The 24,097-nt window shown below is 43.6% G+C and overlaps 1 protein-coding gene across 1 annotated transcript in view; it reads right to left on the reverse strand.

Annotated features, from left to right (window-relative positions):
* Positions 1–7,842: 7,842 nt before the first annotated feature.
* The window catches only part of LCP1 (lymphocyte cytosolic protein 1), a 53,283-nt gene continuing 37,028 nt past the window's right edge, over positions 7,843–24,097 (reverse strand). Inside the window, exons 12-16 of the mRNA XM_058685196.1 lie at positions 23,489–23,603; positions 22,457–22,590; positions 15,567–15,690; positions 12,290–12,414; positions 7,843–9,574 (exon numbers count right to left, since the gene is read on the reverse strand). Coding sequence (XP_058541179.1) covers positions 9,442–9,574; positions 12,290–12,414; positions 15,567–15,690; positions 22,457–22,590; positions 23,489–23,603 — 631 coding nt within the window. The 3' untranslated portion in view covers positions 7,843–9,441. The remainder of the gene's footprint in view (positions 9,575–12,289; positions 12,415–15,566; positions 15,691–22,456; positions 22,591–23,488; positions 23,604–24,097) is intronic.

The raw sequence follows: 24,097 nt of genomic DNA on the forward strand, positions 1-24,097 counted from the left end.
TGCTGGGTTAGTTGTTTCTGGACTAGGAGATGCCATAAATGAGCTGATTGGGACATCATAGCCTTAAGCTTCTCTGAATGTTGTGACTTTTGTAACTGGGCATGTCTCTACAGGGACCCAGGAATCTGTGCCTATGAAGTGATTATAAAAGGTTGGCTACTGGGGGCATGGGGCTTCTAAGCCAGGGTGATTCTTATAACTTCCTGACATAAATCTCATTCCTTCACATCTGAAATGTCATTTGGGGAGCCTGGAAAGCTGTGTAGAGTGTTTCATTGACTGTTCCAAGAACTACTCAAATGCAACAGGAACTCCTGACATTGCCTTGTGTCAAGCTTTGGTTTCTATCTTATATATCTCTGAGTGAATGGTGCCGAATGAGGCGGGTCAAGGTTTTTGTGAATGTTGTGTTTTCTGAATGTTTTGTTGAACCTAAGAAGACTTCCTGGTGAATATTGCAAGATGGCACACTCAATTTGGTTAATTTGTGGGGAGTTTAATAAAAGTATTGTTTACACTGATGTGGGCAGGGTATAGGGAAATAACAAAAGACCAGTGAGTGTACCAAAAAAGAAAAATTTGAAAAACTGGACTTCATCAAAATTAAAAGCACTTATTCTTCAAAAGATAGTTTTAACACAATGAAAAGACAAGCCATGAACTGAAAGAAAATATTTTCAAAACACATACTGGGTAAGGGATTTATATCCAACATACATAAAGAACACTTAGAAATCAGGAATAAGACCAAAAAATTTTTTTAGTGAGCGGATTATACAGACACTTTCCTAAACATACAAATGTCCAGTAATCACACACTCAACATCATTAATTACTAAGGAAATGCAAATTAAACCACAATGATATATCACTACCCACCTGTGGAGTAACTAAATGAAAAAAGGCTAACAATATGAAGTAATAGTGAAGATGTGGAATACCTTGAACTCTCATACATTGCTTGCAGGAATGCAAAATGGTACAGTCATTTTGGAAAAGTTTGGCAATTTCTTATGAAGCTAAACATACTTACTATATGTCCTAGTCATTTGCTTTATGTATTTACCCAGGTGAAAGGAAAACAGTGTCTATGCAAAGACCTGAACGTTGATAACAGCTGAATATTCAAAACATTGGGTGTCTCTAGCAGTTTTATTTATAATGGAAGGAAAGAAAGAAAGAAAGAAAGAAAGAAAGAAAGAAAGAAAACTTTGATACAAACCAAATGTCCATTAACTGGGGAGTAAATAAACAAATTATGGTACATCCATACAAAGAAATGCTCTTCAGCAGTATAAAGGAAGAGACTACTGATCATGCAACAAGATAGATGAATCTCAAAAGCATGCCAACTAAAACTGGCAAATACTACAAGATTTATATTGTATGATCCCAACTATATGATACACTATACAAGGCAAAACTATAGAGACAGAAAATAGGTTGGTTGTTGCCAGGGACTGGGGCTGGTGGGGAAGAAATTAACCTGCAAAGAGGTACAGGAGAATTTTTTTGAAGTGGTAGAAAGATTCTATATTTTGACTGTGGTGGTAATTACATGATTGTTTACAGCCAAAATGCCTCAAACTTGACACTTAAAAGTTGGATTTATTTTTCTGAAGAAAAAGAAAAGAAGAACAGAAGAAAGGGAGGTAGGAAGGAAAGAAAGAAGAAAAAATGGAGACAAGTTTTCTTCCTTGTTCTGCATCTCTCCCTGAGATTTCTGACCTTGGTACCTTTCATGAAGAATAAAAAGAACGTAAAGTTTGATCAGATGGACTCCACCCCTAGTTCACAGGCAAATCTCTTAGCCTCTCAGAGATGCAATTTCCCCTTTTGAAAAATGAGATTAATAAAAACCTCTGTCAGAGGGCTGTTGTAAGGATTCAGTAGGATAACATTTGAAAATAACTGGCAGAAACAAGTGCTCAAAATGTCCCATTTATATAAAAAACATAAACCAGCAAGGGCATTGGCAGGGACCAACATGTTCTATGCCTGGAGCCTTTTCCGGCTCATTGTGACCTTGCTACAACTCGTCCTCTTCCTCTGATGCTCCCAGAGCTAGGTGATGAGTCACCTCCCCAGAAGAGAATCTAGTTCTGGGAGACCTAGCTGACTGAGCATGTCCCGCGGGACTCAGCTAATTTATACATTTGTTCTCCAGCCAATTTGGAAGATCAGCTGGCAATAATAATATGGCAAGTTCTTTTTCAAGAGCCCTAGCCCTCAATTTTTATTAAGACTGTGTAAGAAGGTAATTTCCCCTGTGAGGACTGGTCTGCTTTGCCTTTCTCTCGGTTGGAGCAGCCTGAGGATAAGGGCAAGTGCCACTGAGATCTTGGCTGGTCTCACCTGGATACAGAGCTCAGGCTTATTGTTAGGTAAGCACTAAGAGAGTCAATTAATTTATTATTTTTATTATGAGTTCAGGTGCAGCTCAAGGTTTCCTTTCAAAACCATTCAGCCATTAAAGCTGCATAATCTTGGGAGGTTTTGAAGACACTTAGTTGATAAATGTTTTTTCCTTCCATATGTTCTCTCTCATGTTTATTCACGAAGAGTGAAGCAGTTTTATAATCTGCACAAAGGTTTGGTATATGCGGGCCCTTGTGTTTCAAGAGGGGAGAAAGGATAATGCCATCTCCGAAACCACTGAAGAGGGGGATTTGAGGCATGAAGGCAGGGAACTCTCTTCCGGGTTCTGATATCCTTGCTTTGGCCAGCAAGAGCCTGAGACCTGTGCCACCAAGAAGCTTACGTGGCACCCAGACAGGCAAATGCTTGTTGGCTAAATTGTGAACAAAGCAAGGTTTGTCTTGGGAAATTTCCACCCCCTCTTTCCCCCTTTCTAAATCATCATCCCTTGTATTGGTCTCCCCACTTTCTAACATGCTTCCCCCGGTCCTGCCTTTGAAGGGTACACCAGGCTATAGATCTGTAGTTCTGAAACTTGACTCTATATTGGAGTCATTTGGGGATCTTTTAAATATTTGTCTGCCCAGGCTGCCCCATCGGATCAGTTACATCAGAATCTCGGAGGAAGGGGTATAGGGCATCAGCATTTTGTTAAAACCCCCAAGATAATTTCAATGTGCAGTTAGGGTTGAGAACAGCTGTTCTGGAACAGAGCTTCTCCAAGTGTGCTCTGTGAGTTACGGACTCTCCTAGGTATTTGTGGAAAATGCAGGCTCCTGGACTTATCACCTCTATAGGCATTGAATCTTGTGAGTTCTGGGAAATTTGTATTTTAACAAGCTCCCCAGGGGATTCTTAAGTGCACCAATGTCTGAGGACACCTACTAACCCTTTCACTAGACCATTTACTTCTCGTGGTATGGTGGGTCTCACTCCCCACCAGCCATACTAGTCTTTCTTTCAGTTCCTCAAAGACAACCACTGGACCTTTGCACATTGTAGTTGCTCGCTTGGAAGGTACTTGCCTCTCTCTCTTTGCCGTTAGAAAATTTCTAAAGAGGGGCACCTGGGTGGCTCAGTAGGTTGAGCGTCCAACTTCAGCTCAAGTTATGATCTCGCAGTTCATGAGTTCGAGCCCCATTTTGCTGATGTCAGCCTGTCAGTACAAAGCCTGCTTCAGATCCTCTGTCTCCCTCTTTCCCCCCCAACCCCTGCTTGCATTCTCCCCCACAAAAAATAAATATTAAAAAAAAAAAGAAAGAAAATTGGCGAAGATAACACTGATGAAACTATATCCCCCAGAAAGTCATTTCAATGTTCATGTTTTGAGGGAGAAAAGAGTAGGCTCTGGAGGGCCATGATCCCTGTCCTTGGGACAGTTTGGTTGACTACATTATTTGCTGTCACTGGAAATCATAGAGAGATTGCTCCAGAGACCATGAGAGAAAATCCAGGAGGCTTGATGTAGGTGGGGAAGAAACAGAAGGGAAGACCAGTGTTATGGTGCCGGGTTGGATGTATTTAAATGGCGGCTCTAGGCGTTCAGTGAGAGAAGGCCAGGCCAAGAGACATATTAAAGGTATCCGGGAGGACCAGGAGATAAAGCTTGGGCCTGTGCCTGGGAATGGGTGTCACAGGGAAGGGGGGGGGGGGTCAATGGAGAGAGGAACAGCAAAGGGCAAGGCTGGGTGGTGGGGGATGCATCCAACTAAAGGGCAAAACCACTCTAGCTACTTTGAAAATGTATTGATGATGGGAAAATGTGAGTGGAAAGTTGTTTGAATCTCTCAAGTCTACTGTAATTGGGAAAGTGGAATTTAATTGAAAGCTGATTAAATTAACTACCTATCAACTGTAGACCTTTCAAGAAAGCTTCTATTCTTTTAGGACAGTGTTTCTCAAACTTCAATGTGCACGTGAATTAACTGGGAATCTTATTTAAAGGCAGATTCTGATTTAATAGGTCTATGGCAAGGGCTGAGATTGTACATTTCTAACCAGCTTCCGGTGCCTTTGGCCTGTGTACTACCCTTCAGGCAAGAAAGTTTGAATATTTGGAACTCATCATTGGGACCTTGGGATAGCCAAGTCCAGAGAAGCCTACTGAATGATCAACTTGAATGCTACATTACACATAGCTTTATAATTATTTGCATGCATTCGAATCCTCTAAAAGTTCCTATTCCAAAAATGATATATGATAGCTCTCTATTAACCAAAATACCCATTTAAATGGAAATCCCCCCCCAATAAAATGGAAATCCCCAATTTTGACATGCTAGATAACAAAACTTACTGCCATTTGTTGACCTGCTCCTGAATTGTTTTATTATTTATTTTTGAGAGAGAGATAGAGTGTGAGCAGGTGAGGGGTAGAGAGAGAGGGAGACACAGAATCCGAAGCAGGCTGTAGGCTCCAAGCTGTCAGCACAGAGCCCCACACGGGGCTCACAAACTGCAAGATCAGGGCCTGAGCTGAAGTCAGACGCCTAACCCACTGAGCCACGCAGGCGCCCCTGCCCCTGAATTGTTAATGGTGAAATAGTGGGGATTGACTAGATTATCCATGCTTCTGTGCCTGACACAGATGGATTATTAAATATACGTAGACTTCAGACCTGAGAAAACATTTACACAATTTTCTTTTCTAATTTTTTTTTTTTTTTTTTTTTTTTTTTGGTCACTCCTGCACAGACTCATTTGGTAAATCTTCCAGAAATGGCGAGACAGGACCCTGAGTAAAGCGTTGTCTTCGGCAGCTGCCTTGATTACTGGAATTTTATTAGGAAACTATCAAAGGAACTAGATTTCACAAGAAGATCAGTCAATGCTAACTTGTCATGAGCATCACCTCTGGTTTCTGGACCATGAGGCTGGCAGTGACGTCTGGTCAAGTTCACCAAGAGTCCTGCCAGCATTTAATCCACGTGTATTGGTACACTGGGTAGACAGAGAACAAAAGTCCATTACATCTCAGCAAACGCTGTGTTGACAACAGGTACGGTAACTTGTGCAGCAGATTGGAACGGGAGCCATCCAGGGATGCTGGGAGCACACGGAAATGTGTCTTGTGCGGGAAGCATCAGTCCGAGATGGGCTGGTCTACGGTGGGCTGAACCTATGCAGCTTTTACAGTCAAGACCGCAGCTGTGCTTCCGGGAACAGACTAGACTGTGTGCGTGTGTGTAGGTGGATAAAATCACTCCAGCTGAGACTTTAAAAGTACATCTAGTCCATCACATTGCATCAGACAGCCTCTCATAATTTCCACACACACAGGAACACCTTCCGTTCTGAAACCTGAGTATGCATGTCGGCTTTATCATGCCCCCCCATGACCTTCTCTGTTTGACGTCTCTCATGGTCAGGAAACACTTATGTTTAATATGAATCAATTTTGAGACGCTGAGCTCTTATTAAAAATCTGGAAAAATGCTTGGTTCTGCAGGGAATTTTGACATGTATAAAGCATGGTTCTTGCCTTCCCATTCATTGGAGGACAGCTCTTCTCCCAGTTTTGGCAACCCTTCATTCAGGATTAATTTTCCCCTGAGCTCCCATACCTTATTTACAAATTTGTTATAGGGTTTATCACATTATGCCTTTTATTACATTTTGTGTGTGCACGTGTACGCACATTATCTCCTTGGATCAATATGCTTGTTTTTGTTTGTTTTTTTGTTTTTTTTTTAAGTAGGCTCCATGCCTAGTGTGGGGCTCGAACTCACGACCCTGAGATCAAGAGATGCGTGCTCTCAAGTCAACATGCTCCTTTAGGTATAAAATGGAGAAGGTGGGATCAGCTTAAGGATCCATTTTGTCAGATAATTTGAAGGAACTTAAAAGAGGACCTATGCTTTACTATCCGACGTTAATACCTTTGATTGAGACGGAACTTGATAAATTCCTGTCAAATTAGAATGAACATTCTGTGCACAGGAAGTAGATATATTATTATCCACTGAGGCCTTATTTGCTGAGGCAAACAATCAAACAGCCTAAATATCTATTTATAAGCCACTGGTTAAATGCAGTTTGGGATATCTAGATAATAAAAGACTGTACCCTAACGAAAGGATGGAGGCAGGTCTATGCATACCAATATGGAACAATCTCCAAGACACGGTGTTAAGTAAAAAAAGTGAGATGCAGAATTATGGGTATGGTATGCTAATATTTGTAATAAAAAAGGGGTGTGTGTGTGCACGCGCGCGTGTGTGTGTTATGTGTATAGAGTATTTCCGGAAGGATACAAAAGGAATTAGTAACCGTGGCTGCTGACCAGGAGCGGAACCGGGGGACGGGGCAGGGGGGTGTGGTGAGTTGATAAACCAGCCCTCTGGGGATAAGACAAAGAGCCCCATTTGTAGAGTTGGATCCCATATGTGGCGTAAACACCTCCATCGTGGCCATTTTCGAACAATGATTTAACAACAGGCTCCCAAAATTGGCTCCAGTGAGGTGATGGGAGCTGGCTTCAGGGCACACACCTCTAGACCCAGAGGTGGGAAGTTGGGCCCCTCTCCACTGTAAATCCTCCGGTACGATATTAACTTCTGATGCCATATTTGGATTGACTATTTAAAAAGTAACAAACCTTGAAATTTAGAAAAATTATCACGACTAGCCTGGTAGACTCCGTTAGCCTTCTCCTCCCCAAGAGGCTGAGTTTTCCTTCCTGGTGCCTGGTCGGGCTTTGTCAGGTGAGCTACCAACTCAGCCTTGTACGAAAAGGAACCATTCCCATCTGTAGCCTCTCGGTCATACAGGAAGGCGGCTACCTCCTGAGTGTGAAAGCTGCAGGAATGCTCAGGCTGGGAAAGAGCCACCTCCAGAAAGAAGCTGTTGGTGAAGCCGGGACTCCCAGCTTCCGGGCGGCTGTGTGCGTGTGACAATCGTCTGCTGGCCCTGCCACATAGGCGCTTCTCCATCACAGTGGCTCGCCTGAGAGGATCCGGGCTGCAGCGAAATTCCTCAGCATTCTCCCCACGCTCCTTCCCATCCTGCATCCCGCCGGCCAACGTGCGGACAGCCAGGCTAGAGAGGGGACATCAGATACGGCCAGCCAGAAAGGATTCCCTCTTGGCTCATCCTAGAAGCCATCTTGCACCAAGTTCCACGTCTGGCCTTTGCTCATGACTGGGTTCAATGTGTCCAACTCCAACTGACTCTTCAGTTTTTAGCTAAAATATTTCTTCTAAGGCTGTCTCCCTCTGTTGTTACTCATCACTTATCACATCTGCCAGTTTGCTCAACCTCAGTCTTTCCTGATGGGCTGAGCACGATCGACTTATTTGGCGGCATATTTCTACCATGTGGCACAATGCCTACCACCTATTAGGCCCTTTAGTGCGTGTTGGCTGAATGAAATAACAAGTTATACTACATGCCCACAAAACTTTCAAAAGGAAACATCCAGAGACATCTAACGAAGGGAACATTTTATTTGGAGGGATCCGGATCACTATTTTATCTTCATTTTCCATTAAGGCGGTAACAATCTTCCAGGAGGCAGGCGGGGGAGAATCATCTGAGGCTACACTAAGTTCAGTCTAAGATAAAGCCAGCCGCTTTGTGTTCAGATGCAGCAGAAATATAGATTATGGGCCGGGAGAAGCCACATACTGGCTTCTCGAACCTGCTGCCAGGGAACAGATGTGGGGCGAGGCATTTCAATTGCTTTGAAAAATGGCTAAGTTCCATTACAAGATACCTCGTTGATGAGCCTTGTCACCATGACGGAGGGACCCTAGTGTTGGTTCACAATGCTCTGTGGCTCTTTAGCCTTCAGTATGCTTTCACGGAAATCGTATGACCTATTCGGGCTGCTCAAATTCACACTGTTCCTGTGGTTTGGCTTCAGAATTCTTTAAATGTCATTAGGTGTACATAACGCTGTGGAGGGTGGCACTGTTCATTGGCACACATCGGCCCCTTGAGCCCAGGGGTGACAAAAAGCATCTGAAGTACCAAAAAAGTCAACACTGATAGTATGGCCTTGCGGCAACCAGATGCACTAAGATCTAAGAGCAAACGAAAGCAGAGCTGAGTGGTTAGTTAGCCATACCCCAGGCGGCACCCCGGTGGGTGGGGGACAGAGGCTTTGCTATGGCTCCACACTTCCCCCTAGTGGTCGGATGCTCAATGACACCCTCCTTGGACGTCACCTGTCTGGAGTTCACAATCTTTCTGAAGGCACAGCATTGAAGATGTTAGACCTGGCCCGAGCCCAAATTCTAGAGTTAAAAGCAGAAGCTTCCTATTGGTTGACAAAACCAAAACTTCACGACATTTGGGACTCTAGTTCTGAGGGAAGGCTCTGACGATGTTTTACTTCTGCAGGTCTCCAGAGATTCTGGGGACCCCACCAGCCTGACTGGTTCGTCAGATGCTTCAAATGGCTCAGACATGACGACGGGCAGCAGGGGTGGGCCACAGAGAAGGTATAGTTTGGAGAGAGTGTGGAGCAAAGCCGGAGGAGACAGAGTGTAGGAGAAGGGGAACAGAAGGTGAGGCTCGTAACAGAGCAAATGTTGCCTTCCGGAAACAAGCTTTAAGGACTGGTTTGGTGATATCCCCCTCTCCTGGTTCTCACCTTGAACAAAAAAGGCAGCTAAATTAAGCCAGTTGGAAGTACCGTTAAAATTAATAACACCGCGGCTACTAAACGTGACTAATGGCAAAAGCATGAAGGATGCCTGGAAGATAAGGTTTTTTTTTTTCCCCTCCAAATTTTCAAAGAGGCAATAAATTCAACCATAAAAAAATATTTGTAAGAGGTTGCGTTTTTTGTTTTGTTTTGTTTTGTTTTGTTTTTTGCAAAGAATGAAGCATTTTTGTTAAATACCGGCCAGGCTACCTGGCTGAACAAACATACAGTTTTTGGAATCCTGTGTCGTGTCACTGGGTTGAAAACTCTGGAATGGCTTGAATCGCCCCCCTGCTTCTTGTAGGTGTCCCGTGCTCAGCCAGTGCGTGTGTGTGTGTGTGTGTGTGTGTGTGTGTATAAGGCCCCTCTGGGCCTTACACCCTCTTCATGCCTTTTCCCATGAGGCAAGCAAACACTGTCATGACCATTTTGGGATTCACTTCAACCAGGTCTTCTGGAAGGGCGTACACTCTTGCTCCGATTTTTCGAGCCATAGAGATGGCATACCTAAAAGGAGAAGAGAGGAAGGATGAGGGGAGCCTGAGGAACAGCGGATGAAGGGGACCCCTCAGGATCAGAGTTACAGTCGTACCACATACTACAGACCACGCGCCATGTGCCACATGCCCTATGCTCTGCAGGACTCACGGCTGGGACAGCGGGAGCCAGTCATAGCATCCTTCCGCTTTGGGGAGCCGGGCTCCACCAGACTTGCGGTCTCCGCTCACGACAATTACCAAATCTCTCATCTGTCCTTACGGACCTCCCTAGCTCCTGCCGCTTCTGATGCCTTCCCCAAGGGGATCCGCTCGGGCTGCAGGGCAGCAAAACAGGTCATAGGACTGAAGAGGATGGGTGCTGCGACAGGTCTTCGGACCGCATTGCAACGACAGAAACACTCGCACAAGGGGGAAAGGAGGGGAGATGCGTCTGTCATACTTTGACCTCACGCGTCAGTTCTATTCTTTGCCCCGTTGCAATCGTTGCCCACGGAGGCATGCATTTTTTTATGCTACTCTAACACTAGAATAGCCAGAGTTTCACAGTACCCATTTTTCACGTAAAATTATCACAGCTCCAGTCGAACAGTTTGCTCTGTTTTTATAATTATATGAAGATAATTTTTATGAGTTATGATCTCTTTTCAAATGGGCCCACACTACTACCTGGAAACTCTTTTTTTCACCTCGGCGATTACCTCTTAGTAATAACCTGTAAGTAGTAACCTCTTACAATGACGACTCCAGAGATTCTCCCTGCCACCCAAGGCCCCATTATGCCCTCTGCTCTGTAAACCAACTTAACTCTTACTCTATTGATCACATTAGACTGAGAGCCTCAGGCAGGAGTGGTCCCCATTTTTTGCTCCCTGCTCATGTCTCAATCACTGCCTCTACATTCATGATCAATGGAATAAAAATGTATTTCCCCATCATAAAAGGGAGAGGGGAATCGTTGAAAAATTAGAAACAAGAGCCTCAAAAAATCATGCAAATCTTGCCACCATAACATAGCCATTTTGGGGCATTTTTGCAGAATTCCTTTTACCATGTTTCTCAGTAATTTTGTATCCTGTCCTTAGAGAAGAGTGCTCGAGAGCCTGGGCTCTGAAGTCAGATTTTGAATCTAAGCCGGACCACTTAATAATTCTACGACCTTGGGCTCTGTAAGCAAACTTGAGGAGCTTCAAATTCCTTCAGCCTCATCACATTCCCCTTGAAAAACTAGGCCCAAGTCTTTTTTTCTTTCTTCTGGGCCTTCACACATAGTCCTCCCTTTAGCATCCTTTCTGCCTCCTTCACCTGGGTACCCCCACCTCTTCATTACTTGCCCTTTCAATTTATCTCATCTTAGATGTTACTTGCTCCGTAGAGCTTTGTTTCCCTTCCTGTCCCCTCCAGAGTGCTCCGTACCCCCTCCCCCCACCATCTCTTGTAACTGCCATTTGTAATTCCAGCATACAAGGAACAAAGGACCTACACTTCCCCAAACTGTGAAAAGAAGAATACTAGTGAGGTTATGAACATACAGGGCTGCCGGGCACTACTCAACTTGTTAATTCTGGAACTTTCTGATGGGTTGAATTGTGTCCCGCCCCTCCTCTGCCCAAAGATAGATGGAAGCCCTATCCCCTAGTAACTCAGATTATGACCTTCTTTGGGAAGAAAGTTGTTTCGGATGTACTTAGTTACGATGAGTAGAGTGGGGAGTAGAGTGGGGCCCTAACCCAGTATGACCAGTGACATAGAGGTCATAGAGGAGACACAGACACAGAAGGAAGACAGCCACATAAAGTCATAGACACACAGGGAACAAGATCACCTGGAGGGGAAGGCAGAGACTGCTGGCCAAGGACTGCTGGCCATCACCAGAAGCGAGGAGAGAGGCATGGGACCGACCCTCCCTCAGAGCCTCAGAAGGAACCAACCCTGCCGACACCTCAGTCTTGTCCTTCTAGCTTCCACAACTGTGAGACAATACATTTCTGTTGTTTTAAGCTGCCCTGTTTGTGGTATTTGGTTGCGACCACCATCGGAAACTGATACAACCTGTTCCGAGAAAGACACTCCTCCAGAGGATGGGTCAGCAAACTTGCCACAAAAACTCACAGAGTCCACATTTTAGGCTTTGTGGGCTTTGTCGCAATGACTCAAGTCCACCCTTCCAGGAGGGAAGCGGCTACAGAAAATATATAAATGAACAGGCACGGCTATGCCAATAAAACTTTCTTTACAAAAGCGGACAACAGACCAAATTCGGCTCACAGACTATCGTGTGCTGACCCTCACTCTACATGCCAAAGCTGCCCTCAGGGAGCCGCTCTCAAGCTGGTAAAGACTCTGGTCTTGAACCCCACCCCCTGCCTATTCACATCCACGGATAATCACAAATGGGATGTTTATATTTGGGCCTGCCATGTACTTTATTTAGGAAGTCTCCCATAGATTATGATTAGGACATTGGTTTTATGAAACTATAGGCTTGCTTCTCAACTGGAAGAATATTCTTGTTGTTCTTGGTCTTGCCCCCATGCTTAACACTAGAACTCTTCAGCTACTATTGTACAGTATCTAAAATAATGATGATGGGACACAGTAAATAATGAGAACAAAAAGCATCGGTAGTGCAATAAACTGTGCGAAGGCACAAGCAATAGACTTTACAGCTATCCAGTTGCCAGCTGGGTCCCCCGCCTCCCCGGCCTCAGGTTTGTTTACGTACTTTGCATTGTTGAGTTTCTCTTCATCATTCAGGTTTTCCGTCTTCAGAAGGTCATAGTTAATGGAACCCGGTTGAATGGCATCAATGAGATCCAGAACAGGTAGACTTGTGCTAATCTTCGGGTCCTGCGCAGAGAGAAAGAGTTGGTCCATCAATATGCCCCCAAGTTACTTCTGTTCAGCTCAAGGGAAATGGCTGGTTCTTTCGTCTTTTTTTTTTTTTTTTTTTTTTTAACATTTATTTATTATTGAGAGACAGAGAGACACAGAGCGTGAGCAGGGGAGGGGTAGAGAGAGGGAAGACACAGAATCTGAAGCAGGCTCCAGGCTCCGAGCTGTCAGCACAGAGCCCGACGCGGGGCTCGAACTCACGAACTGTGAGATCATGACCTGAGCCGAAGTCAGTCGCCTAACCAACTGAACCACCCAGGCGCCCCATCTTTTGTCTTAGATACGAAATAAATACAGCCTACACTGGGAAATGCCACAGTGTTCCACACGGTGTTGCAAGTCAACTGTAGCTTCTGTAGGGGCACCACCAACTTCCTGGCGCCTGCCTCACTAAGCTGAGGAAACCCACTGTCTGCCCACAGGCAAACAGTGAATGGAAACAGGTTCATATGACATCCCGGAAGTGACTGGCAGGGATCATGATGAGGCCCCCGCTGGGCAGGAGTTTCAGAGGATGCCCCTTTCTTGGAGACCTCAGGGAAAGAATAGAGTCCATGGGTCTAAGGAGGTGGTTGTGGCAGTTGTGTGATTAAATGCAGTGATGGTAACTAGCACTCGTCGGTGCCTCACTGTTTGCCCAGAACTTTCTCCTAGGCCACCTCACGTGTCACTGCAAGCCCCAGGTATAGGCATCTCGTCTTAATTTATAGCGAGTGAAGAGAGTTTCTGAGGTTAAGTGCCTCACTCATAAGTGGTGGAGCTGGGATTTGAACCTGGGTACTCGGACTTAAAATCCTGGGCTCTTTCTCTGGCACTGTGAAACACTGTGATTTTCACACATAGAGCCGTTCATGCTCCCACGTGCTCTCCCCCGTCCTGGGGACCTGTGAGCACACATGGAGAGGCAGCTGCCCACACCATCTGAGCACGGTCAAGTCCAAACACTGCACACCTGGAGGGTCCAAATCAGAAAAATCTCTTTTTTTAATTTTTATTTTTGAGACAGATTGAGAGCATGAGTGAGTAGTGAAGGTGCAGAGAGAGAAGGAGACAGAGGATCCGAAGCGGGCTCTGTGCTGACAGCAGACAGCCTGACGTGGGGCTTGAACTCACGAACCGTGAGATCATGCCCTGAGTCAAAGTCGGATCCTTAACTGACTGAGCCATCCAGGCGCCCCTCGGAATAAATTCTTAGTAAGAAACAAGCTACAGGACCCCTGCAAGATGCTAGGTCTCTAGGACTGGTCCTCTGGATAAGACGAAGAATGATATTTTTAAAAATATAAAGGGTCCATTTTTATTTACTTCTTGGTAATAGGAGAACTACCACAACAATAAATTACTATGTAATCACAACCATTTCCAGCGTTAGCCTGAGCCTTGATGAACAGCCGCAAGGGAAACAAAATGGAAGGGTCTGAGTCTGGCCGTCTCTCCTACTTTCTGCCCACCATTTTGCCGAAGCGCCGATAGGCAGAGATGACCAGCACTTGGCGGCATTCACAGATGAGGAGGGGACCAGGGCAATTTCCAAAATGGTTCATCAAGAGTGAATTGTGTTCAGTTTTTTAGGGTTTCACTTAAAAAGAATGTGGGGCTAATTTGACTTCTTCCGTGTGTGTGTGTGTGTGTGTGTGTGTGTGCGCGCGCGCGTGTGTGTTTTACTTCATCAATTCTATAATGACTTAGTGAGAAGACAGGAGAAAATTAGCCCAGAGCAACACAAGAAACCAAAGAGCTGTCAAACATTCCCAGGAGTGAGTCCCAGGAGAAGGCCCCAGAAGCCCCAGGGTGACCTGGCAGGCCCCAGCGGCACGTGTGTTACAGAAAGATTGCACTTGGGGCTATCTACCCAATCCCTGCATAGTAATGGTTAAGCGACCTAGAGGTACACACTGCTCGGTAACCTCACCCTGCAGGTAAAGGTGCATTCCGCTCCCTGATGGATCCTCCCCTGCAATTACTAACTATAACCTCGATTACTTGAGTTCCAGTTTCCTTACCTATAAAATGAGGAAAATAGTAAAGCCGCCTTCACAATGTCTGTGAGATGACCTGAGACATCATAAACAAGGAGCCCCTGCTACTCAGGGCACACTCCATACTGAGAGTGCTCCCAAACGTGGCCCGTTGTCTGCTTTTATCAATAAAGTTTTATTGGAACACAGCCATGCCCATTCCTATATATACTTTCCCATAGCTGCTTCCCGGCCACCACAGCAGGGTCCAGTAGCTCTGACAAAGCCTGCCTTTCCAAATCTTCTTTCGCTAGACCTTGCTTGCGCCTCTCACCAGCCTCTGCTCCTGCCTCTAGTAAGTTCTCCAGATGGAAGGGTCAGCCGTTATCTGTGATGAGCTCACAGGGAGTGGGCACTCTTGGTATAGCACAACTCAGAAATATTTCCTACTCTTTTCGGTGGGGTGAAACTTTAAATTTTTTTCTTTATTTTGAAGCAGAAGGCTGTTTTCCTGATTTTGAAGCAGAAGACTGAATGGTGACAAACTGCCTCTGCAATCATAGAAATACAAACGCTGAAGGGGTCCCCTGCCCTAATTCCTGACCTTTAAACCAAAAAAAACATAGTTAAGACGGTCCAGACATTATGACACGAATCAGGTGTGCAAGTCCCTAGGGGAAGGATCCAACTAATGTATGAAACACGAGTTAACAAAATTTAATAAAATATAATGCTGTTTTTAATAAAAATGGGATTTGGATACAAGTACACAACTACTTTTCTCCAAAAAAAATATCACACGGGAGATCTTTTGGCATTTTACATTTCACCATCATTATGCTAAAAATCTGAATCACGGAGCCATGCACATTTAAAAAATATTATATTTTATGTTACTTTGGAAGAAACATGCCTAAAATAAGGTGCTAAAATGATGGGTTTTTTAAATTATTTCAGGAGAAAGTGACAAGAAATTTGTCAATGAAATGGCCTGTGACCGTCAAAACAATAATGGGCCATTCAAGCAATATCAAAATTGGAGGGGGAGCCTCAGATACCTCACACTGAAGGTCACTTTAAAATGGAGTGAAAACAATAAAGATTAGCATAGAGCTCAGGTGGCTGTGAGCGGTAGACTAAGATTTTTACCTTGAAACTGGAGATGGATGAACTTTTCTCCGCTTCCTTCAATGTTTCATTCACCCAGTTGACAATAATGTCATCATTGACCTTCTGCCCGCCTCCAATTTCTTCAAGAATATTCAGGGTGTACCTGAAAAAAAAAAATCAAGAATGATTTCTGGAGAAAAGTTGCTAAGGAATTCAATGACACCGAAAATAGCCAGGGTAGAAATGTTCTTTTCTTTCTAGAAATGTCGCGGCACGTAGCCTAGATACCGTTAGGTTTGTGGGGGAAAAAAAAATAACAACATTTGTTCCTTTTAGGAAAATTTAAAATGTAGCTTTATCGTTATTATAGTGAAATTCAGAACAAATACATCCTTCTAAGCACAGTCATTGCTCTGGGTAGGAGGAGAAAGCACAAGAGAAGAGAAGGAAAGGAAAACAGGGCAAAGGATTCAAAACAGTGACAGTCTTCGTAAAGGAACCCTAAAAACTGACAAACAATTCAATGTTAAAAAAAAAACCCAAGGGCCAACATAATAAGGGAAAAAATATAAAAGAGTCTCTTTCTTCTATCATAAAAAGAGAAATACTAGGAATACACGGACTAAAGTGAATCTCTAGTCTGAGCGTAAGAATCACCTTTCACACACACTATTACGAGAATTGGGTTTTGGGTGTGTGTGGGGGGGATTAAAAAGATGCTTCAAGCTCTAGTAAATGAGAGACTGGAGTGATAGGTGCAATAAATAAAATGACTTCCTCCCACAGAAAGCAAGGAGAAAGTCAAGATGAGAAATGCTTAGTCTGGGCCCAGAGATAGGATCAAATGCTAAGGAAGTAAAGGATACAAATGGGGTAAGTCTCAGGTAGCTTTTCAAAATGGTCCTCTCTTAGAACAAGGCCCTAGTTTTTGATCAGTTCATAAAGCTGATGGTTTTTGGCATAAGTGGCTTCGTGTTCCCTGAGAGTGAGCAGGGGTATTGACTTACGAGCATTTACTGTAACATTTAGGAATTTCTGCCGGGTGAACGTGGTAAGAGAAGGCAGATGAACTCATGCTTCATCGGGTCATGTCTATATGCAGCCTCATGGGGCGAACTGAGCTCATCTGCTGGAGGCTCCACTCATCTCAGGGATGTGTTCTCACTTCCCTTTGTCAGGAGGCCCATACTGCTTTGTTGACAGTGTAGAGACCAAGGGCATACAGATTATTTTGAGTTAAAAAGCCATCAAAACCCAACAGATTCAGGAAAAGCTCTTTACCTCCCTCTAGGAGTGCCTTAAAAAATTTAGATAGAGGACTTGCTCCAGGAAGAGGGCCAGCATCAGAGATAATTGATTGCATTACACTATGAACTAGGTGCAGTAGATTGGGAGGAAACTAGAAAGTTCTTTTTGATCAAAGTTCTCCATGTCCATTGTTTCTGAGTGGCCCACCAAACATTTGTTTCCCAAACATTTACTTTTTTTCACCTTCTCGCAAATTGCGTTTCTTCCCTCCGAAGTCCCAGACCCCTAACCCCCTCTCTTTATTTCAGAAGGATGTATATACCTCATTTTGCCTGACCATCTTTGGAATTTCCATGTCTGTGTGGATTCCTGTTCCTACAAAATTAAATTTGATTTTCTCCTATTAAGCAGTCTCACGTTAATTTGGTTCTTAGGCCGGCTGGAAGGATTGTGAAAGGCAGAGGAAGTGGTGCCTCCCTGCCAACACCCTTAAGTGGACAGAAGCTAGGGAAGGAAGTGGTACACACAGGCTCACCTCTACACAAAAGTCTATCTGTGCAAACACAAATAGCCAGCCACCAAGGAACAAGGAAACTTAGGGACGCGCAGAAAATCATGGGAGGCAGCTGACTGCAGTCAGGGGTCTGAGTATGCCCCCTCGGGGTGGCCCAGAGTTCTGCCAAGTACAAAACTGCCTTTCCCCCACCTCAAGGAAGGTGTAGCGGTTTAAATGGAATCATATACCCACCTGGAAGTAAAAATGGTAAAAAGAAAGGATAGAATTAGGGCAGAGTCTCAATTCTGGACAGTCCACAGAATACTAACTGTAGATTCAAAATTTGAAACAAAAATCAATTTGGCCCATGTCTGCCTAGGATTTTCCTTGGTAGGAAGATTGATTATCTTCCTCCACGCCATCAAACATGTTTGATGTTGAACTGGAACTTCTAGACAGGATCCCAGTATCACTGGTGTTTGCAAACCGTGCGGTGCTGAAAAGCCCTCTGTCACGGCGAAAGGGTGTCGTGAGCTCTGGCTTCAGCCACTGCCTGATTCAACAAAAGAGGATTGATGAGGTGGGCATGTGCAGCGCTGGAGGGTCTGCGAAGATTACTGGCTTGCTTTCCTGCCTTCCGATGCTTGCTTGATTTATTTAACGTCTGACCCAGAGGGACAAGCCCTGGTGTTCTGTTTCGCAAGGACCTAACCCAAATTCACTGCCCACGGCCTGTTTGATTTGGGGTGAATTCCTCATTGGCCTGCCTCTTTGGTCATTTGCTGGAGTCTAATTGTCATTGCCGTCTGCCGGCAGCTTACTCCTATCTAGCTTTTGTCTCCAAATTTATACACACACTATTCGCCAGCTTTCTAATCTGAGAACAATTCCCAGGCTACTGAAGGGGAAAGGGAGGTTTAAGCACACATCTATCTCTCATTTGTTCTGGGGGGGGGGGGTGGGGTGGGGTGGGGAGAATGACATGCCATTTATTGGCCAGATAAATGACCAAATTAGCACATCTGTGCAATCCAATGAAATAAATTCCGGCTAGAACTAGCTCTAAATTTAACAGATCTGTGACTGTGTAGCACACAGAGGAAAAAAAAAAAATCCCCTCAGGTAGCATTTACATAATTATCGGTCATTTCATCGCCTTCTACAGAAATGCATTTGTCTGTCCACTTTCTTATATGCACCGTGCTGTAGTAAAGGCTCAGGAGAAATGTGACTTATTAACCAGGTGGGACAGCAGCTGCAGTCTAGATTTTATCACATGTACACCAGCCATAAAGTACGGCATCGGGCCACATTTCTATAAGATGTACAGAACAGGGGCGCCTGGGTGGCGCAGTCGGTTGAGCGTCCGACTTCAGCCAGGTCACGATCTCGCGGTCCGTGAGTTCGAGCCCCGCGTCGGGCTCTGGGCCGATGGCTCGGAGCCTGGAGCCTGTTTCCGATTCTGTGTCTCCCTCTCTCTCTGCCCCTCCCCCGTTCATGCTCTGTCTCTCTCTGTCCCAAAAATAAATAAAAAAAAGATGTACAGAACAAAGATGCTATTACAAAGTGATTTTCAGGTCTCATAAAACTCACAATGGCCTGAGTTTTTTTTTTTTTATCATTAAAACGGAAAATATCAAAGATTATTTTCATATTCAAACCCAAAAGTCAACTTAACCATTGTAACTAAAAAGACTCGTTTTGTTTTTAAAAGCAATCAGGGCACCTGGGTGGCTCAGTTGGTTAAGCGTCCACCTTTGGCTCAGGTCATGATCTCATGGTTCGTGAGTTCAGACCCCACGTCAAGCTCGGCGCTGACAGCATGGAGCCTGCTTGGGATTCTGTCTCCCTCTCTTTCTGCCCCTCCCCTGCTCACTCTGTCTCTCTCTCTCTCAAAAATAAATAAAACATTAAAAAAATAAATAAAGCAATCAGCAGCTGAAGCCAGTCTATTACAAATTAAAAGCACACGCGAAAGACCATCGAAAATAGGTCACGCGTGTTTCTGAAAATATGCTGGTTAGGGCAGCCCTTGGGCACTTCCAGTGACGTTCTAAATGCATGCAGCAAAATCAAAGATGGAGCTGAAGTTTCTTTAGTTCTGAAGTCTTCTGGGCCAGAAGGGCCTTGTAACATCTGCCTTTAAATTTCAAGGAGTCCTCGGGTTAGAGATGGGTAGTTGAGCACTACACCAGGTAAAGCACGTGTGAATCGGGTAGCGAACTCCATTATGATCATTTCTGACTATACGGCATCGCCTGGACACACGGACATACTTATGCGGCCATTATGAGTATCAGGACCCATAGACGGTGGCTGGGGAATAAAGCTGGAGTGCCTAGAGATGCTACATGCCTTATCTTTGTCATTCACTTGTTAGACATAATGTAATGTGACATGTGGCCTCTGGAACTTCCTTCCAGGTAGAAAATGAATTAAGCCACAGTAACATAGGTTCTAATTAAGGGTTGTAAGATTTCCGCCTGGTCAAGGCTATCAGTATAGGGGGAAAGTGTGAAGCATTTTAAAAGTAAACTATTTTATATTTACAGATTTGCTCTCTTAAATTCTTCCCAGGCTCATGATTTTGTACCAAAAATTGTTGACTTTTCTGATAATTTATTTTCTACTTACATATCATATTCTACCTTCTTCAAATAACATTGCCACATGGCTTTCACATTAATTCAGTTTATATTAAACTCTAAAAGGTATCGAAGGGGCGCCTGGGTGGCGCAGTCGGTTAAGCGTCCGACTTCAGCCAGGTCACGATCTCGCAGTCCGTGAGTTCGAGCCCCGCGTCGGGCTCTGGGCTGATGGCTCGGAGCCTGGAGCCTGTTTCCGATTCTGTGTCTCTCTCTCTCTCTGCCCCTCCCCCGTTCATGCTCTGTCTCTCTGTCCCAAAAATAAATAAATAAAAAAAAAAGTTGAAAAAAAAAAAAATTTAAAAAAAAAAAAAAAAAAAAAAAAGGTATCGAAAATTGTCTTGTGAAGAACTAACAGGAAATTCTGCTTCTGACCATGGTCTGGTAATGGGGACCAGATTTCCTTTTCTGCCTTAAACACCCAAACACAATGAAAAACATATGAAACAATGTTGCTCAGACGCTGGATAACAGGAAGCACAAAACAGTCTGCCCCTGAAATAAGGAAAGCAAATCTGGTGAGCCCTAAGATTATCCCAGTGTATTACACGAAGAGTTTCCAGGCTGCAACACAGGGAGAGAAAACCCAAACGGAGCACAGTAGTCCCTCTGAGTTGAGAGGACAGGACTGAGACCTCAAGGAAGCCAAGGTGCCTGGAATTTGTGGGGCAGAATACCAGAGAGGGGAGAGCTGCCTGGAAAGGACAGATTCATCTAGAAAGAAAGCTCCAGACATTTTCAGAGGGTTTGCCACAGGTCTTTAGCTGGGTAAAGTGAGTTAACTCAGCACATGTGTGTGAGAAAACTACCAGAGACTGGGACCAGAGCTGTCAGAAATGAAGGGGCAGAATGATTCTTGGAACTCACACAGCACTGTAGATAATTTGGTTCCCACCAGTTGGAGTGTTAAAACCTCATGATACATGGAACCTGAAGTTCAGTACTCAGAGGAGATTATCTCAGTATTGAGAGACAAAATTAGCTCAAGACTAACTGAACCTTTAAGTTAGCCTGCAAAGGATCAAACTGTGTTTAAGTAACTTAACTGCATCCCAGGACAAAATTTAAGAATATTTAAAGGCATATGGATGTATCCAGCCCATAGCAAGGTGAAATTCACAAGGCCTCACATACAATAAAAAATTAGTAGGCATGCAAAGAAGCAGTAAAATATGACCTATAATGAAATAAAAATCAATTAATAGAAACAGACACTCAGAAATAACAGTTACTATAATTATGCTCTATATGTTCAAGAAGGTAGAGGAAAGAGATACGGGAGATGCCTAAAAGACCCTCCTCAAATTTTTATACATGAAAACTATAATGTCTGAGATAAAAAAGAAAAACTATACACACTGGATGGAACCAATGTAAGATTAGACACTGCAGAAGAAAGAGCTCAGTGAATTTGAAGACAAAGCAATAGAAATGATCCCAAATGAAACGTAGTGAGGAAAAATGAAACAGGGGAAAAATGAATAGAGTATCAATGAACCCTGGGACAACTTCAAATGACCAAATATGTGTGGATTTGGACAAATATGTGTCCCTCAAAAACAAACTGTGCTGGGTGGTACAGGAAACATACCTGAGGAAATAAAAACCAAAATTTCCCACAGTTGATGAAAACTATAAGCCCCCAGTTTCAAGAAGTTCAACAAACCTCAAGCATGAGAAACACCAAATCCCATCATCATCAATTTGCTTGAAACCAGTGATAAAGAGAAAATCTGAAAATATGCCAGAGAAAAAAGACATTATGTACAAAGGAATGAAGTTAAGAACGACAGCAGATTTATCAGCAGAAACAATGCAAGCCAGAAGACAAAGAACAGTATCTTTAAAGTACTGGAAGAAAAAACTACCAACCTAGAATTCCATACTCAGAGAAAATATCTTTCAAACATGAAAATGAAATAAAGACTTTTTAGGCATGTGGAAGCTGAAATGCATCCTCACCAGTGGAGGATTTCATACTGCTAGAAATATTTCAGATAGAAAGCAAATGATATCAGATGAAAATCTGGATCTGCACCACGAAAAGAAAAGCACCAGGAATGGCAAATGTCTAAGTAAGTATAGCACCTTTTCCCCTTATTTTGAAAGCCTCTTTAAAAGATAATTTGTTATTTATACAAATCTAAAAATAAGATTGGAAAAATATATGTCATGTTAAAATTAATCAAGAAAAAGCTGGAGTAGTTATATTAACATCAGAAAAAGTAGATTTCAAAGAAAAGAATATTACCAGGAATAAAGAAGGTCATGCCATGATGAGAAAGGAGTGGTTCATTAAAAGGACAAGCCATCTAAAATATTTAGAAATCTAATAACAGAGTTCCAAAGTACCTGAAAGAAAATTTAAAGACTTGACAGGAAAAAAAAAAAATGACAGGAAAATAACAAAACACAACTTTGGTTTTAAGCTTAGCTTAAAATGTAGTTTTGCTGGTTTGTGTCACATTCTTGAAAATTTGCTAGTATTTTTCCAGGTTGATAATACCCTCAATAAAAAGCCACTTCCCGAGTTATATTACCTTCTCATTAACTGCCATATCAAGGCTAATGTTAGAGTACGATTTCCTTCATTGAGATCTTGTCCACCGATGCCAACCAGGGAAAACTTAGCTTGATTCTTCCCCAGCTCCACTGCATAGTTACAATTCTCAAGCTGTTAACGAGCAAGAAGGAACACATTCTAATGCCACCATCTTTATGATGAGACATACCAGATGAGATAATAAAAATAAAGACACAAAATGAAATAAATATTGTCACACTGAACGATCTCTCAAGACTTGCCTGGTTCTGCGATTCTGGGATTCTAATTAGTCAAAGAATTTTCCATCTTTTCTTAACTAGAACCCCTCACTTCCACCAAAAAAAAAATATTTCTGGTGTACTCCAAGTGCAAAACCAAAATGAATTCATTATTATGAATACTGTCATGGCTGTATCACACTACAGAAACAGAGGGCCACGCTCAGTTACCTGTCCATAATATTCCTAAAGCAACTGAATTTGTGGAGGCGGACACAGAAAATCCGGATCCTCCATTTTACGTGCATGTAACAGGCTGACACGTGGGACAGGTATTCCCATGGCTACGCTTGGATCGTTAAGAGCCAAAGGGACAAGAAATGGTGAGAAATATTTGTGCCAACCCCACTTCCGCTTTTACGAAACGTGTCCCCACTGTGCTGACATGAGACAAACTCTTTGTACAAGTCAAACTGCCCGTATAAAGCTCTAATTCTTTAGAAAATAAGAATAAGGATCCTGCTGGTGGAAGAGCAACCCTGTAGTCCTGCTCGCTCTAATTATCTTAATTAGAATTTTTACATCATCATGTTTAAAGACATCCGACGTGGAATTATAAATAAGTAATCAACTGAAATAATGGGCTCACTGTAATGAAACTATTCAGGCTTCTGATTGCTGTACTATAATTTAATCCCTGGATAAACACTACTTATCTAAGTTTGGCCCCCTAATCAAGTATTCACAGGGTGCTCCTGCAGCTTATGGCTTCACCTGCCTGTTGGAACATCGCAAGAGTCACTGTTTACCTTCTTCATGTTGCCTCCCAGTTTGGGGTATGGTGGTTTGTTTACTCTGTTCCAATCAACAGGGACTTTAATCTTTTCATAGAGCTGGAAGATGACCAGGGCATCTGATAAGTCACTGAACAAAAACAAACAGAAAAGGATCCTCAGATCGCCACCCTTTAGTAAGGGCCCGCAGTGGGCGGGCACTTCTTCATACATCAGCACAAGGGACATTTGCGACAACCTGGCAAAATTGGTATTAGCAGCTCCATCTTTAGAGGTGAAGAAACTCTGACTCAGAGGAACTGAAGAAACTTCCTCAAGGTCTCTCCCAGGTGTGACTACCTGTGCTCCCATAAGCCGGAACACGCTGCCTCCAGGAAAAGAAATGCGGCTTCAACAAATGGCATGGGAGACGCCATTAACTTCATCACCGTGAACTTAACTTTTTTGTTTGTTTGTTTCGCCTGCTTCTGAGCGGAGCGCAGGCTTACAATATGTAGTAAATCTGTCCGGTTGCCGGCTTATGATTTTCTAGTGAACACTCAGCAAAGATGGTAGATGGAAGTTTCTCGGCTGAAGGTTCAACACCTGCGGCTCCATTTGGGACCATCCCCCTTCTCACCAAGA

The sequence above is a fragment of the Neofelis nebulosa genome, chromosome 1 (assembly GCF_028018385.1).
Source record: "Neofelis nebulosa isolate mNeoNeb1 chromosome 1, mNeoNeb1.pri, whole genome shotgun sequence".
NCBI lineage: Eukaryota > Metazoa > Chordata > Mammalia > Carnivora > Felidae > Neofelis > Neofelis nebulosa.